Raw genomic sequence first — 14,390 nt, forward strand, 5'->3', positions numbered from 1 at the left:
TAGTTCAAGTTTCATTGAGTTCATAACCACATTCAAGATCTAAGGCCAATACCATGTAACCAATGTGGCAGTATTAGATTCATGTGAACTTTATATTATTGTCACCCAATGACAATCCATATACTTGGAATGTTAAAGGTTCTCCCCAAACTTGATACACTAAGGAGTCAAATGTAAAGTTTCTTTCCTCCTGTCCACCCCACCCACATCCAAATCCAAAAAGAAATACTCTGCTCTCTAGAACTTGTGTCTATTAGTAGCCAGTCTGGTATCTACCTGGGGAGAGGGCGGCAGTGATAAGCCATTGAAGTATATGTGTGTTTAGATTTTAAACATTTTCCTCCAATTAATTGGAAAGCACAAATTATCTACGTAACAACAAAAAACAAAGACTTCATTTTATTTGAATCAAAATGAAACAATATAAATCACTGAGCACAAAATAATGGCCAGTATGATGATACCTCCTAGGATTTAGGTAGAGAGAACAGGAGAGACCACAGGAAGCCATCTTTTTACGGTTTTCCTGACAGCACCCAATTTTGCTCCTTTACTGAGAAACAATTAGCTGTTGGAGCTACCATGTTTCTACATCTCTGCAAATCTCAGGAACCAGCATTCAAATGTAGATTACCTTGATAAACGTCAAATCACTGGAGCCCAAGGAGTGTGCACTTCTTGGAACACTATAGAACTGCTTTTCTCTTCTGTGTCTAGGTCATTATAAACACAACTCTTGCTTTGTCACCTCCACCTGAGGTGAGAAGCTAAGCTTTCCAGGCTGGTTTCACAGCTCCAGATGCAAGGTATGGAAGAGAAGGCATGTGTGGTGTGTCACCAACACAGCAGCAGAAGGGTTCAGAAATACTGCCCCCATGAGGCCAGGCCTATCACTAACCAACATTTCTGCATTCAATTCATGTCAATTCTTAGTAAAGGAGACAGAAGCCAAAAGGCCCATGGGACTAGGTTCTAGATTTAAAAAAAAAAAAAAAAAAAAAAAAAGGCACCATGTACAGCTGGGTAAGACACTTCGGTCCTGGACCTCAGCTTGCCCAACAGTCAACGGATGGTTGAGTGAGAACATAAGTTCCCAAAGTTAGCCATTTGTCTGGTTATATATTTTCTATGGGAGCTCAAGTTGCCAGTCTTGGAGTGAGGTGTCTTCAACAAAGATGAGCAGAAGACAGTCCTTTGGAGATTGTCTTGGAATGGGAGATCAGGATGAAGTACCATTTACCCTAGAGACCAGCAGCATTAGTCCACAGTGTATGTCTGGGAGCAGGCAATGCCCACGTTGGAGTAGCAGTACAGGAATGCCAAGACGGTGAGAGTCACCCACGGCCAGCCTTGAGGGAGAGACAAAGACGGAAGAACAGTTAGAAGAGCCTGGCAGGACCTCCCACATGAGCAAATTCCAATATGAGAAAAAAACACAGGCCTTGGTTGACAAAGGACACATGTCTCCTGGAAAGTCCATTGAGTGGAACCCCAGAAAGTAGGGTCCTACAGTAAAACCAGGGGCAGCATAAAATGAGAGGTGCACTATTACAAACACAACCATATTTAGAAATGGGGTAAGTGTCCAAAGAATATGCAGTTAGAAGATTAAAGCAGAAAAGACAAAAATTATGTTCATGAGTCTTGTCAATCTCAAAATACAGACTGACCATTACAGTGAATTTCCAGAAAGGGGGACTCAAATCTTAAAAGGTTTTCAGTAGGTCCCCTATAAATACTGGTCTTCGAGTATATGTTCTTTTTCTTTCCTTTTAAAATCAATATTTTTTAAATCAATTTTTTTTATTTTTACTAAGTATCTGTTATTTGATGATCTTTATGTCTTCTATGTATTTCACGTATTTAAACTTTCTTTGAGGACTTTAGAGATCCAGAGTTGCTGTAGAAGATGCTAGAAGTGAAAAATCAAAAGACTCAGTCCATGTTCAAGCCACTCTTATTCCATCTTGGGAAAGACAAACACACAGTAAGTGCTAGATAATGGAATATACAAAGAACGTTGCAATAGACCATGTGCGACAAATAAGAGTTCAGCAAAACAAATGGGAGAGAGACATTCTACCAGAAAAACCTAAAGTGCACATTTCCTAGGCCTTCCAAGCAACAGTAATGGTGTTACATTGCTGCATGCAGGAAGAGGCAGATAAGTAAGAGAAGGAAGAAGACTATTGGAAGTCCTGGTGAGGGGTTTCTTAGAACTGTGGAGGCCTCTCTTCTTGTTGGGTTAGCCATTTGTTAATATTATTTTTATTTTTTTGGGGGGGGGTCCAGTTGTGGGGCCTGAACTCTAGGCCTGGATGCTGTCCTTCAGCTCTTCAGCTCAAGGCTAGCGTTCTACCACTTGAGCTACAGCACCACTTCCAGCTCTTTTTTTTTTTCTGCTTATGTGGTGCTGAGGAATCGAACCCAGGGCTTCAAGCATGCAAGGCAAGTGCTTTACCACTGAGCCACCTTCCCAGCCCCCCATTTGTTAATATTAATATTGTTAATATGACTAGGTAAGCCTATAGCATCGTAGTTAAGGGAAATGGAGAAAGATACAAGTTCATATCCTGGTTCTACCATTCCTACTGTGTAACCTTGAGCAAGAGAATAAATCTCAAATATAAAACTATGGCTACAGCTCCCACTGACTAGTGTCCTCATAAATATCAAGTGGAATGGCATAAAGACCTCACGGACTAGGATGAGCTCTCAAGGGAAGGCAGTGGTAATGCTAACAAGGGACAGAGAAGTCTTTTGCCAGCAAATTTGATCAGAGTGGCGACAGAGAAATCCAACTCTGCTCTTCCTCCTAAACCCTGGCTCCCCTTGCACCTTACACGTGCTACAAGAATTCTCTAGGGCCCGTCAGCGAAGAGAGCCAAGGGCAGCAGAGAAACCCAGCACTCTGATTCCCTGATCCGTCCTGTGACCTCGCTTCATATCTGCTAGGACATGTGTTACCTGTGGCTATCAAAACAAACTGACATGAACTTAATGGCTTGCCCAGTAGAAATATTATTCTCTCAACGTTCTGCAGTGCCGAACAGAGCTCACGTGTTGGCAGGGCCTCGCTCCCTCTGAAGGCTTCAGGACAGAATCATTTTTTGCTGCTTCCTTGGCCACAGCTCATTCACTGCCTCCCATCTTTTCATGGCTATCTTCCCTACATTTTTCTGTATCCTCTCCTCTACAGGGCCACTCACTGATTCTAGATCTAGAATAATATCCTTTTTGAAGATGCTTTATTTCCAAATGAAGACATTCATTGTCTGGAGACAATGAATTTGGGGTGATAACACTATCAACCCAGTACAGCCAAGTAATTTCTCTGAGCTTCTAGAGCATTCCATTCGTCCAGAAGGGCCTCAAATCTCTCTGCTGTGACTCACACACACGTGCCAGGGGACCAGTGTCAATGCCTGTCTTCCAGTGGGCTTGGAGAGCAGGATGGGCCTGGAGGGGGAGGTGCTTCAGACACAAGAGGTGCTCCAGGGTTTCAGCTGTGTTTGGAGTGAGGCTCTAGAGGGTGTTTGCTAAACACAGAATCCAGAGGCCAGCCGCAGAAGTGGAAAAATGGTGAAGGGGGCACTGCACAGCTGTTGTTGATGCCCATGCTGTAAAGCTCATAGAACTGTAAGGAGGAACAGTCCCAAGACTGCCCAGACAGAGGTGGGTCACACGATACATGTACAGTATGGGCTATAAAAGTTCTCCCAACTCTTACTATGCATGTCATCTACAGAGTTAGCTAGATGGATGTTATGTGATCTTCCTCTAATCCCGGGTGTATTGTGAGATCTTACTAGGACCTTAGTTCCCCATCTACACAGTGGGAGCTCTTGAAACATTTTTTTTTAAGTACATTGTGGTATGTGCCTGTAGCCTCAGGTCCTTGAGAGGCTGAGGCTGGAGAAGAGCTAGACCTCAGGAGGTCTACATCAGCCTGAGCAACAATAAGCAAACAAACATCTAAAACAAAAAAAAATTATTTTAAAATGCATGTGAATAAAATGCCATCACAGATTTGGTAATGCTTTCAAAAAGTGCTTTAGAAGCATGGCTGATTGCTATGAGGCCAAACCTTCTATCACACAGGTAATATCCTCTGGCCTTTGCAATGCAAACAGTAATCCTGCTGTGAGCCAAATGACTGGTGAGACTCCTTAGCCTCTCCTGTCCCCCAGAGGAAAATGCATGGTGGTAAGGGAGAGAGAGTCTCGCATTCACACCACCCAGCCAATACTTCCTGAGCACTTCTGCTGCACCTGATCCTGCGTTCCACCTTAACATCACCTTTTCCTGAGGGCCTGCAGACACAGGTCTGATTGAGGCAGCTGTTAAGCAAGCACTGATGCAGCCCAAGTGAGCAAAGCTAGGCTTGGGCAGAGGCCTCCACAGAGCTCAGATGAGGACAGGTTACCAAAACTGAAATGCAAAGGCTGACAGTTGTTTTGATACACAGGCACACAAGCTTGTCAGTCTTTAACAAGAAAGTGCAAAAACGGATTTTGTCCTGGTAGAGAACAGGCTAACCCCTGCAGTCCTTTCTTCTCCCACCAGCCTATCCCTGATCACTTTTCCTCCATGATCTCTCTTCTCACCCAACTCCTCAACATCCATTCTTTTTGTATCTTCCCATCCTGTATAGGGAATTACCCATGGATTCCCCTGATCCCTTTAATGTGGCCTATGCAGCCTGGTAGACATCATGCTGTTGGTCAAAGGAAAAGATCCTTCTTAAGAGTGTACTATAGGGCTGAGGCCTCCAACATACTCTTTGTCCTTAAAGCTGGATTCCTGAATTTCTGTGTAACTTCCTACTGGGCTTTGATTCCTTGACCTAACAAGATCTAAACAAGTGAAGGGTTTTAACAAATCATAAGTAGGCAGATTAGAAATACGGTAAACAGGTTGCTAGCAAGTCAAACTAATATTGCAAAACACTGAGTAATGTAATTAACAGGAAAGATCTGATGGAGATAGCTAAGAGCATATAAGTAGGATGTATAGCATTTATGAGGACCAATGTGGGTGATATAATCAATGGAATTAGTGGAATGTAGGTAGTTGTATCATGAGGCTGTTAATAGACTACTGGTGGACTGCAGAGCAACTAGAGCTAATGAGAAATAGGTAGGACACAGAGGAAAAGAGCTTGGGCTAGCTAAGAGAAATCACAGTATAATTTTACTGGAGGTCATCATGGCTGAGCAATTCTCTAAGCAATTAAACTAGTCTGAAAAGACACAAAAGGCAGAAGCTCAGACACCAAAGGAAAAGACCATCATCATGCAGGGCTGTGAGAAATCAAAGGTAATTTTCTGGAAAGTGGAGATAATCAGAATAAGAGAAGTAGTTCTGATGAAAAACTTTGCTAAAGGGAATGTTGTGAAATGGCATAACCACTGGGGAAAACAATATGGAGGTTCCAACACAAAATAAACAAAGAATTATAGCATACATATCCCCAAAGAATTGGTAGCAGGAACTAGAAGAGATATTTTTGTACAATTATGTTTATAGCAGAATTTTTCACAAAATGTGGAAATGACCCAAGTGTTCATGGACGGATGAACGGGAAAACAGAATGTGGCCTATATGTACAAAGACTATTAGTCTTTAAAAAGGAAGTAAATTCAGATATGAATTACAACACAGACTAACGTTGAAAACATCATATCAAATGAAGTAAAAGAGACATAAAAAGCAAATACAGGGTTTGCTTAGACGAGTTGGCAGTGTAGTCAAATTCATAGAGTCAGAATAAAAAATGGTGGTTATTAGGAGCCAGCAGAAAAAAAAGAATGAGAGACTGAGTGAGTATAAACTTTTAGTTCAGGAAGATAGAGTTCCAGAAACAATGGTAGTGATAGCTTTATAACAATGCAAATGCACTTAATTTCACCGACTGTCTTTGAAATCATTAAAAAATACATTTTATAAATATCTTTTATCTCATCAAAATTATGCTGAGTAAAAGAATGCATTGGCATATAGCATATGTTATATTGTTCCATGTAACATGTGATTCAATTTATAATTACCAAAGACCCTCTGTGGTTACTTGGGAGAGGATAGACTGCAAAGAGGTTACTAGAAATCTTCCAGAATGATGAAGATTAAAAAATAGCAAAGATTCACTCAACTGTATACCATGGTTGAATGTATTGGTGCACTGATTTTCAAGAAAATTGATAAAAAGTATGGGTGAATTCCCATAACGTAATTCCTTTGAACAATTAACTAAAAATTTAACAAAAGGAACCTGAAACATGTTTTGTCTGAGGGCAGATGGACAGGGGACAGACAAATGGGGGTGGAAAAGGTGAATGAATACAGCCATAATACCCAATGTACATACATGAAAATGAAACTAGCTAACTTGAAGGGATGAGTAGGGCTGGGAAAGGCCGGGGAGAGAATGATAGAAGGGATGATATCGATCAAGTTGCATAGAACTCATAAATTTATAGCCCTCTTGTATACTATTTAAAGATTTAAAAATAAATTTGAGATGTACAAGACACTATGTTGAAAATGAACTTTACAACTTGCGGGGGTGGGGAAGGGAGGAGTTAGGGGCGTGAGGAGGGAAGGGGTAGTAGGGGAAAAACAAAGGAGGAGGTAACAGTGCTCCATAGGAAATGTACTCATTACCTTACTCATGTGACTGAAACCCCTCGGAACAGTATCTTTACAATAAAAATATTTACAAAAAAGAAAGTAGACACAAAGGGTTAAAGTAGACAATGGGATATTAGCAAATTACAGTCTCACAACATTAGGTTTCAATGTCCTAGACTATAGTTGGCTCATGGTGTTCATGAAAAAGGTACAAGAAAATACAAAAAGAAATGTTCAGTAATGATGGATCCTGTTCCTTCCCAGGGAGAAAGGAACTTTCTGAGCTTAGTATCCAATTATGCATTCCAGAATCATGCCTTCTTCCTCTGGTGGGGTCTCTGAGGTGCTCTATCTTCCTTCACCATTCAGATGGGTTTTACAGAGAGAAACCAGCCTCTGCTGAATCAGTATAAATTCCTATTCCCATGAAGAAAGCAATCTCTACCATGCAAGAGGAGTTGAGGTGCTGACTTGTGTAACTACCCTATCAAACCACTCTGCCGTCAGCTCAGGCAACACTCCCAAGGCACTGGCCACCATCTTGGCTCTAATGGGGCTTGTTCAAGAGCTATATACTACAGTTAACAGTGGCTAAAACAGTGTCTGACTACAACAACCAACAACTGGAAAGCCTGTGAATCAGCTCTGCGGGGACACTTTCTTCCTACCCTGTCCCTTAGCCCCTGGCACCAAGTTTCTCCAGTTTACGAAGATGACATAGTCCCAGTTAATTCTCACCATGCTTGAAGGTAGAAATTATTCTTCTCTTTAAAGGGGAAAATCAAGGATCATAAAGGTAAGTAACTTGCCATAGATCACACAGATAATAGATTATACAATTGTGGTGTAAATCCAATACTGACTCTGTGTGTGTGTGTGTGTGTGTGTGTGTGTGTGTGTGTGTGAGAGAGAGAGAGAAGATATATATATAGATATCTCTCTCTCTAGTATATATATATATATATACTATATATACTAGTATATATATGTACAACGTACATACAATGTACATGTATATACTAGTATACATATATGTATATATACATATATGTATATATGTATATATACATATATGTATATATACGTATATATACATATGTATATATACATATATGTACAATGTACATATATGTATATATGTACAATGTACATACAATGTACATATATATGTACAATGTACATATATATACTAGTATATCTAGTATATATATATATATATATATATATATATATATACTAGTATATCTAGTATATATATATATACTAGAGAGAGAGAGAGAGAGATTACTAGTACTAGGGCTTGACCTCAGGGTCTGGGCACTGGGCCTGAGCTTTTTAAAAACAATTTTTTTTGTCATTTATGATGCTGGAACTCAGGGCCTGGGCACTGTCCCTGAGTTTTTTTTTTTTTTTTAATCTCATGTTTAGTGCTCTACTACTTTGAGCCACAGTGCCACTTCCAGTTCTGGTTAATTGAAGATAAGAGTCTCACTGACTTTCTTGACTGGGCTGGCTTTGAACTGTGACCCTCAGATCTCAGCATCCTGAGTAGCTAGGATTACAGGCATGAGCCACTGGTGCCCAGACTGAGCTTTTTCATCATAGGATACAGATGTACCTATGAACCCCATCATAGGTCAAGGTATATCATCATTGCTCTACTTTGCTGGCATTTTCTACTTTGAGACCATTGGAGGATGCTTCTTTCCTTCAAGAATTAGCTAATGCATCCACCTTTGTCATCAGGTGCTAGCTCAGGATCCAGCAGCCCCTCCCCTTGCTCTATCCCACCAGGTAGTCATCATGCCATTAATGATTCAGAGGTCTCTGTAAACTGCTGCCTTCATTAAGAGCGCTGGCTCCTCACATTGCTTTATGCTTAACAATATCCAGATCTGATAGGGCCTGCTATTTTATTTAAATCTTATTTATTCCAGCAGTTGTAGCCAGGAGATATTGTAGAGCCATTTATCAAATGGTCCAAAGCTTGCAGCCTTTCCTCCAAGGCTAAATTTAGATCCTCCATCTTACTAAAGCCATAGGGAAGGAACTTTTTCCATGCAGAGGTATGTCTACCTTATTGAAGAAGAGGCATACAAGGAGAGCAAAGCTGTCTGGGTTTCTAAGTCTACAAACTTAGGGACCACTTCCAAACACACGGTGATATGGACAGAAGTAAGAACTGATTCTTTCTGGTTTAGGGGGTGGCATTTTTATTGGGAGAGGGGGGAAGAGTTTACCAGGGTTTGAACTCAGGGCCTTAAGCTTACTTGGCTTGCTTATTCACAGCTCTACCATGCCTCCAGCCCTGCTTTGTGAAGATTATTTTGGAGATGCAATTTCACACATTCTTCTGCCCTGTGTGGTTTCAAACCATGATCCTCTGACTCTCATCCTCCCGAGTAGCTAGGATCTCAAGTGGGAGATCCTAGCATCTGGATCCTAGCATCCAGAAGTAGGTCTCATTTCTTACTCCTCACAGATATGGAAACTAAGGCCCAGAAAAAGAGAGTCACTTCCCCAAGCTTTAGTGGCTAACTGGTCATCAAGCCACCCTTGGATCACAAGATTATATAACTCCAAAGTACACTTAGCCACTGGCACTCAGATAGCAGTAACAGGATTCAGACCATGTGTCAACAAGATTCAAAGCAGGCCTCTGCGTCCTAGACAAGTCTCTTCCTTTAAATCCCTGGTCTCGCCACCTCCTGCCATCCTCCTATTCCAGGTGCCCAAGATAGCCAGCAGGAGGCCATAACAGATTTGTGCTTCCAGATCTCAGCCACCACTCACCCACCTGATCACCACATCTTCTGGGGCTCCATGTCTCTTGTCTTTACAAAGACAGAGAGAGGTCACAATAGAATCATTGTGAGCAGGCATACAGCCTTTGTCTTGGTCAGCGAACAATTTAGAATATAGGCATTGCACTGAAGAGCAGAATCTCAGTGCCTAGGTGATCCATTATTAAAACTGTCAAAACCACAATTACTTGACTCCAGCCATGCAATGAGCCTCCCTAGGGGATTTGAGAGGGAACAGGGTGGTGGGACCACACTCAGGGAGTCTTCTGCAACATCCTCTTGCTAGGTGTTGTGTGCACAATTTAACCAGCAGCAACAGCAATCTTTAATAAATCACATTGTTCACAGTCAATTTCACATCCTGATGAAGCCAACCTCTGCTGCATTCTTCATCCTTCCCCAAGTCCTGGTGTGAGCCTGCAGGCAGATGCTTAGCCATGCACTCACTGCCATAAACGAAAATTATTTCATGTAAAATTGTGGGAAGTGGGAGGGAACAAGCCAGGGACATTTTTTTCTCATTCTGACAACACAAGCAGAAGGTGGTGCTGGAAAACACGTACTTTCTCTCGCCAGGGCCAACAGTGTGGAGCACCTGCTTTCCCACAAAACTGTCACCTGCAGTGGGTACCACTGCCCTAACTCCGGCCGCTGGGGCCAGGGGCTGCACAGTAGAACATGCTTCCCAGCTGTTTCTTTCTTACCTTTTGGGTATCTAATGCAGCCTAATTAGGACTGTGGTTCATTGTTAATTCATGACCACGCTATGTAAGACAGTGGATGCTGCCTAGCAAATGAGCGAAAGAAAGCCACTTTCCTGAAAGAAAAGGATGGTGCTCTGGGATTCAGCCTCTTCATCAGATGGCTGTGACACTGCTCGCCCACATCAATACAGTGCTCTCCGAATCCCTAAGACATACATTCCAGGGATCCAAGTGGGGGCCAATACTGAACTCCTTATATACTAAATTTTATGATAAAATCTAATTAGAAATTAAGCACCGTTTAAGAGATTAACATCCAATAATAAAATAAAACAATTATAGCAACATACTGTAAGCAGAGTTATGTAAGTATGGCCTCTGTAATATCATCTCATATTCTACTTCTTTTTTTGGGGGGGGTGCCAGTTCTAGGACTTGAACTCAAGGTCTTGACACTGTGCCTTAATTTTGTTAGTCAAGGTTGGCAGGCTTGAGCCATACCTTCACTTCTGACTTTTTGGTGGTTTACTAGTGATATGAATTTCACAGACTTTCCTACCAGGGCTGGCTTCCTCAGATCTCAGCCGCTTGAGTAGCTAGGATTACATGTGTGAGCCACTGAGCTCATACTTCTTGTATTGATGTAACACAGTGCAAAATGACATGATGAACTCAAAGAAGGTGAATTATGTTGGCACTATTATGTGGCATTAGGCTCTTACTGACCTGCTAATGATACCTCAGAAGGAGGATTATCTTTTTTGAGTAATCCCATGTCACCAAGTCATGATGATGCTGGGTAGGTAGCATCTATAGCATGAATATGCTGAATGAAGGGATGATTCACCTCTCCAGTAGGATGGGATTGCACAGAATTATCACTGTACTCAGAATGGCACACAATCATAAAGTTAGGCATTGTTTTACTTCTATAATTTTCCACTTAATATTGTTGGAATGAGATTGACCACAGATCCCTAGAATCTCAGAGAAAGAATGGATGAGGGGACTATTACATTTATAAGTACCTACTGTGTGCATCGAGGCAGGGGGCTTTGACTTTGTTTTTGACTTTTACTTGGGGCCTTCTAAGAATGTGCCACTGGAGGTTGAGGACACAGGGGGCCACCAAGCAGTTCACTCGCACCTTCAGTTCCATGGCTCTGTGATCCAAATACACAGGTGACAAAAGTCTTAGGGAGAACATAGAGGACAAAAGTGGGAATTCTCAAAGGCTGATCGGGCTAGGCCGGGATGATGGGCTGACACTAAGAAGGAGCTGAACTCATTTTTGTTTCCAAATCTTAACAATGCGCATGTGAAATGGTGGAGGTCTGTGACCCATGTTACAGAAGAAGAAGTAGTTGCTAGATCTGGTGACAGTTGCCTGGAAACATGAAGACTGTGAAGAAGAAAACATGGAAGAAGGTCGAGAAGGCATCTAAGTACCAAGTGTGCAGGAGGGAGAAGACCCAAGGAAGTAAAGGAACACTTTGACAGCTGAAGTGCTCCAAACTTGAAGCTAGCTCAAGACACTGAGTTTCCTGTTAGAGGGGAGTCATAATGGAGGGGACAGAAGGTGGGTGAACCAGAACATAATGGAGGAGATTTCTCCTGTGGACCAGAGGTAGAGCCAGCTCTGATTGTCTTTTTCCCAGTTCACTGGGACTAGGGTCTGAATGGTAAAATGGTCAATAACTAAACAATAGTGAGAATAAAGAAACACAAATACAAGTTGTTGCCTTTTTATTAGTATTGGTACTAGGGCTTAAACTCAAAGCCCTAGTTCTTGACCTAGCTTTTTTACTCAAGGCTGGTACTCTACCATTTGATCCATAACCCCACTCCAGCTTTATGCTAGTCAATTGAAAGATAAGAGTCTCTCAGATTATCTGCTCCAGCTGGCTTTGATCCCTGATGCTCAGATCTCAGCCTACTGAGTGGCTAGGATAGAGCAACTAGGATGCTTATAGGAGCCACTGGTGCTCGGCTGTTGTTGACTTTTGAGTACTCATTTATAATACTGCCAAGTCTCTACCTCAGGGAACTGACAATAACAGTGGTGGCTAGTCTCAGAATGACAAACTACAACTTGTAAGTCCACCTGGCCTCTATTTTCAAGCCCACAGGACATGAAGTCAGCTGCTGGAAGTGGGCACAGATCAGCCAGCTTGGGCACATATGCGTATGTCTTGGAGAGATGCATCTATAGTGCCCTGACTATGACTGCGGAAACTTACCAAGGGCCATCAAGGAAGGAAATGTCCTCCACCCCGCTTCTTACCACCGCCAAGGAACCTGCCAGAAAGAGCTGGAAAGGGAAAGAGAATGCTGCCTGAACTGTGCAGATATCTGAAAAGGTGACATCAGCAAGCACGTCTGACATGTTCTTTTCCCAAAGCACTTGTTAGATAAAAGATTTCAAATTACTTGGCTTGAGTTTCAGAGCAACGAACAGAATGATAAAGCATAAAGCCAAGCTTCCAGCAGCAGCGACAGCAGCAGAAGCCGCTCTTCCCGGAGCTCTTAGAAGCCATGGTGGGCTGTGAATGCCAGCCGCCACTGCGAGGAGGAAGGAAATGTTCCTGCCTGCTGTCAGAGATGGCTTTGTTCTTGCCTCACTGCTCTCACTCGACTGTCTCTGCAGAAGTCTATCTTGTTCATCGACGTGCTAAAGAACATGATCGGTTTGAAAGCTGGAGGTGTTGTGGAATAAGATGGGTTCTAGGTGCCACCTTCCAGAAGCCACTGGTTTTATTTCAGGAGTAGGGCTGGGCTGGGCTGAGTAGAGCATCTCCACCCCTCCCCTTCCCTGCTCCTGGGCAGGCTGGCTGTGCCTGGGATATGGCTGCTGGCAGACAGAGGTTTCTCATGGGATGAACTGAGTCCAGAGGACTGCTCTCATCCGTACTCATTGTAACCACCGGAGCTGTCCTTTGCTTTGCTCTAAAGGAACTGGACAGCCAAAGAGACCAGAAGCACCAAGATCAGCTCAGGAAACCATGGGTCCAACATTTACAAAGAATGTTTGGAAAAAGCATTTTGTCTCCTAGGTGCTGGAATAAGGAGGGATGTGGGCAACAGAGACAGGATGAGTGCGCAGGCTTCAGGGATACTATGGTGGACATGGGAGCTTGGGAGCTTGGAATATTGCTCATCTCTCAGGAGCACAAAGCAAAAAGGAGGCCCTGGCCTTAAGAGGCTGACTAGGAAAGGGGGACAGGGGGATGGGGAGAAGAAAAGGGAGAGGAGGAGAGTGAGGGCAAGGGAGGGGGAACGGGAGCGGGAGAAGCATCAGAGTTGTCCAGGACCTGGGAAAGGGCCCTTATTAACTGTCAAGAAGAGGAGAAAAGACCCTAATGGTATCTCCTCTCAGAACCATGCACCCTGGAGACTGGGGAGTCTGATCTTCCCAGAGTGACCCACTTCTCCATGGAGCCCTATGAGAGCACACGATCAGTACAGTGTGCTATCATCTTGGGCAACAGAAGCAAAGGGGACTAGTTCGGGGAATGTGTGTTCAGCTCAAACACAGCACGTGCATATGATTCTAGACTGGACTAATTCCAGGAGCTATGCTTAATAAGCAGCACTGTCCCACCCATGCCACTGCCAGGAGCTCTGGCATGTGGGCATGCGATAAGCCACCATCAGCCTAGGGAAAGATGGAGAGGTCACAAGGGAAGGAAATTGGATGGATTCCTTATCACTCCAGAAAGCAGAACCAGGGCCTTGCAGGGAGAAATTACAGAAGATGGAGTTTGGCTGCTAGCAAAGGGAACTTGTGACACTTAGAGCCTTCTGACAAGACAGGGCACCCTGGCTTCCTGGCAGGGCAGGCCGAGGCACCTCTCTGTTAGGCAGGAGCCCTGGAAGGCATCTTGCTCCATGGGAAGTGGTGCCAGAATACTCTTCCAAGGTCTGTTTTGATTCTAAGAGATCACAGGCCTATAAGATTTGAGTCTTTTCCTCCCCAGGGAAGTGCACAGAAAGGCCAAGACACAGACGGAAGGACCCTGTGGCCAGACGCAGGCAGGAGAGGAGCTTGCCTCATGAAACGGAAGGCAACGTTCCAGCCAGCTGTGGATGCGTCAGAAGAGACAGCAAAGTTTTAGTGAAGTGCTTAGAAGGATAGTTACCTGACGTAGAAAATGACTCACACGCTTTTTTTCTTTTTATTCTTCTAACCCTGGGTGACAGAAAAAGGCATTTTTGTGCTCAAAAGAAAAAGATCTCCCTCTGAAGGAACACT

The 14,390-nt window shown here is 43.2% G+C and overlaps 1 protein-coding gene across 1 annotated transcript in view; it reads right to left on the reverse strand.

Annotated features, from left to right (window-relative positions):
• Nucleotides 1–373: 373 nt before the first annotated feature.
• Nucleotides 374–14,390, reverse strand: part of Hhat (hedgehog acyltransferase) — a 233,025-nt gene continuing 219,008 nt past the window's right edge. The window contains exon 12 of the mRNA XM_070041440.1: nucleotides 374–1,349. Within this exon, the coding sequence (XP_069897541.1) occupies nucleotides 1,258–1,349 (92 nt within the window). The 3' untranslated portion in view covers nucleotides 374–1,257. The remainder of the gene's footprint in view (nucleotides 1,350–14,390) is intronic.

The sequence above is a fragment of the Dipodomys merriami genome, unplaced genomic scaffold (genome assembly GCF_024711535.1).
Source record: "Dipodomys merriami isolate MVZ:Mamm:240054 unplaced genomic scaffold, mDipMer1.0.p SCAF_31, whole genome shotgun sequence".
NCBI lineage: Eukaryota > Metazoa > Chordata > Mammalia > Rodentia > Heteromyidae > Dipodomys > Dipodomys merriami.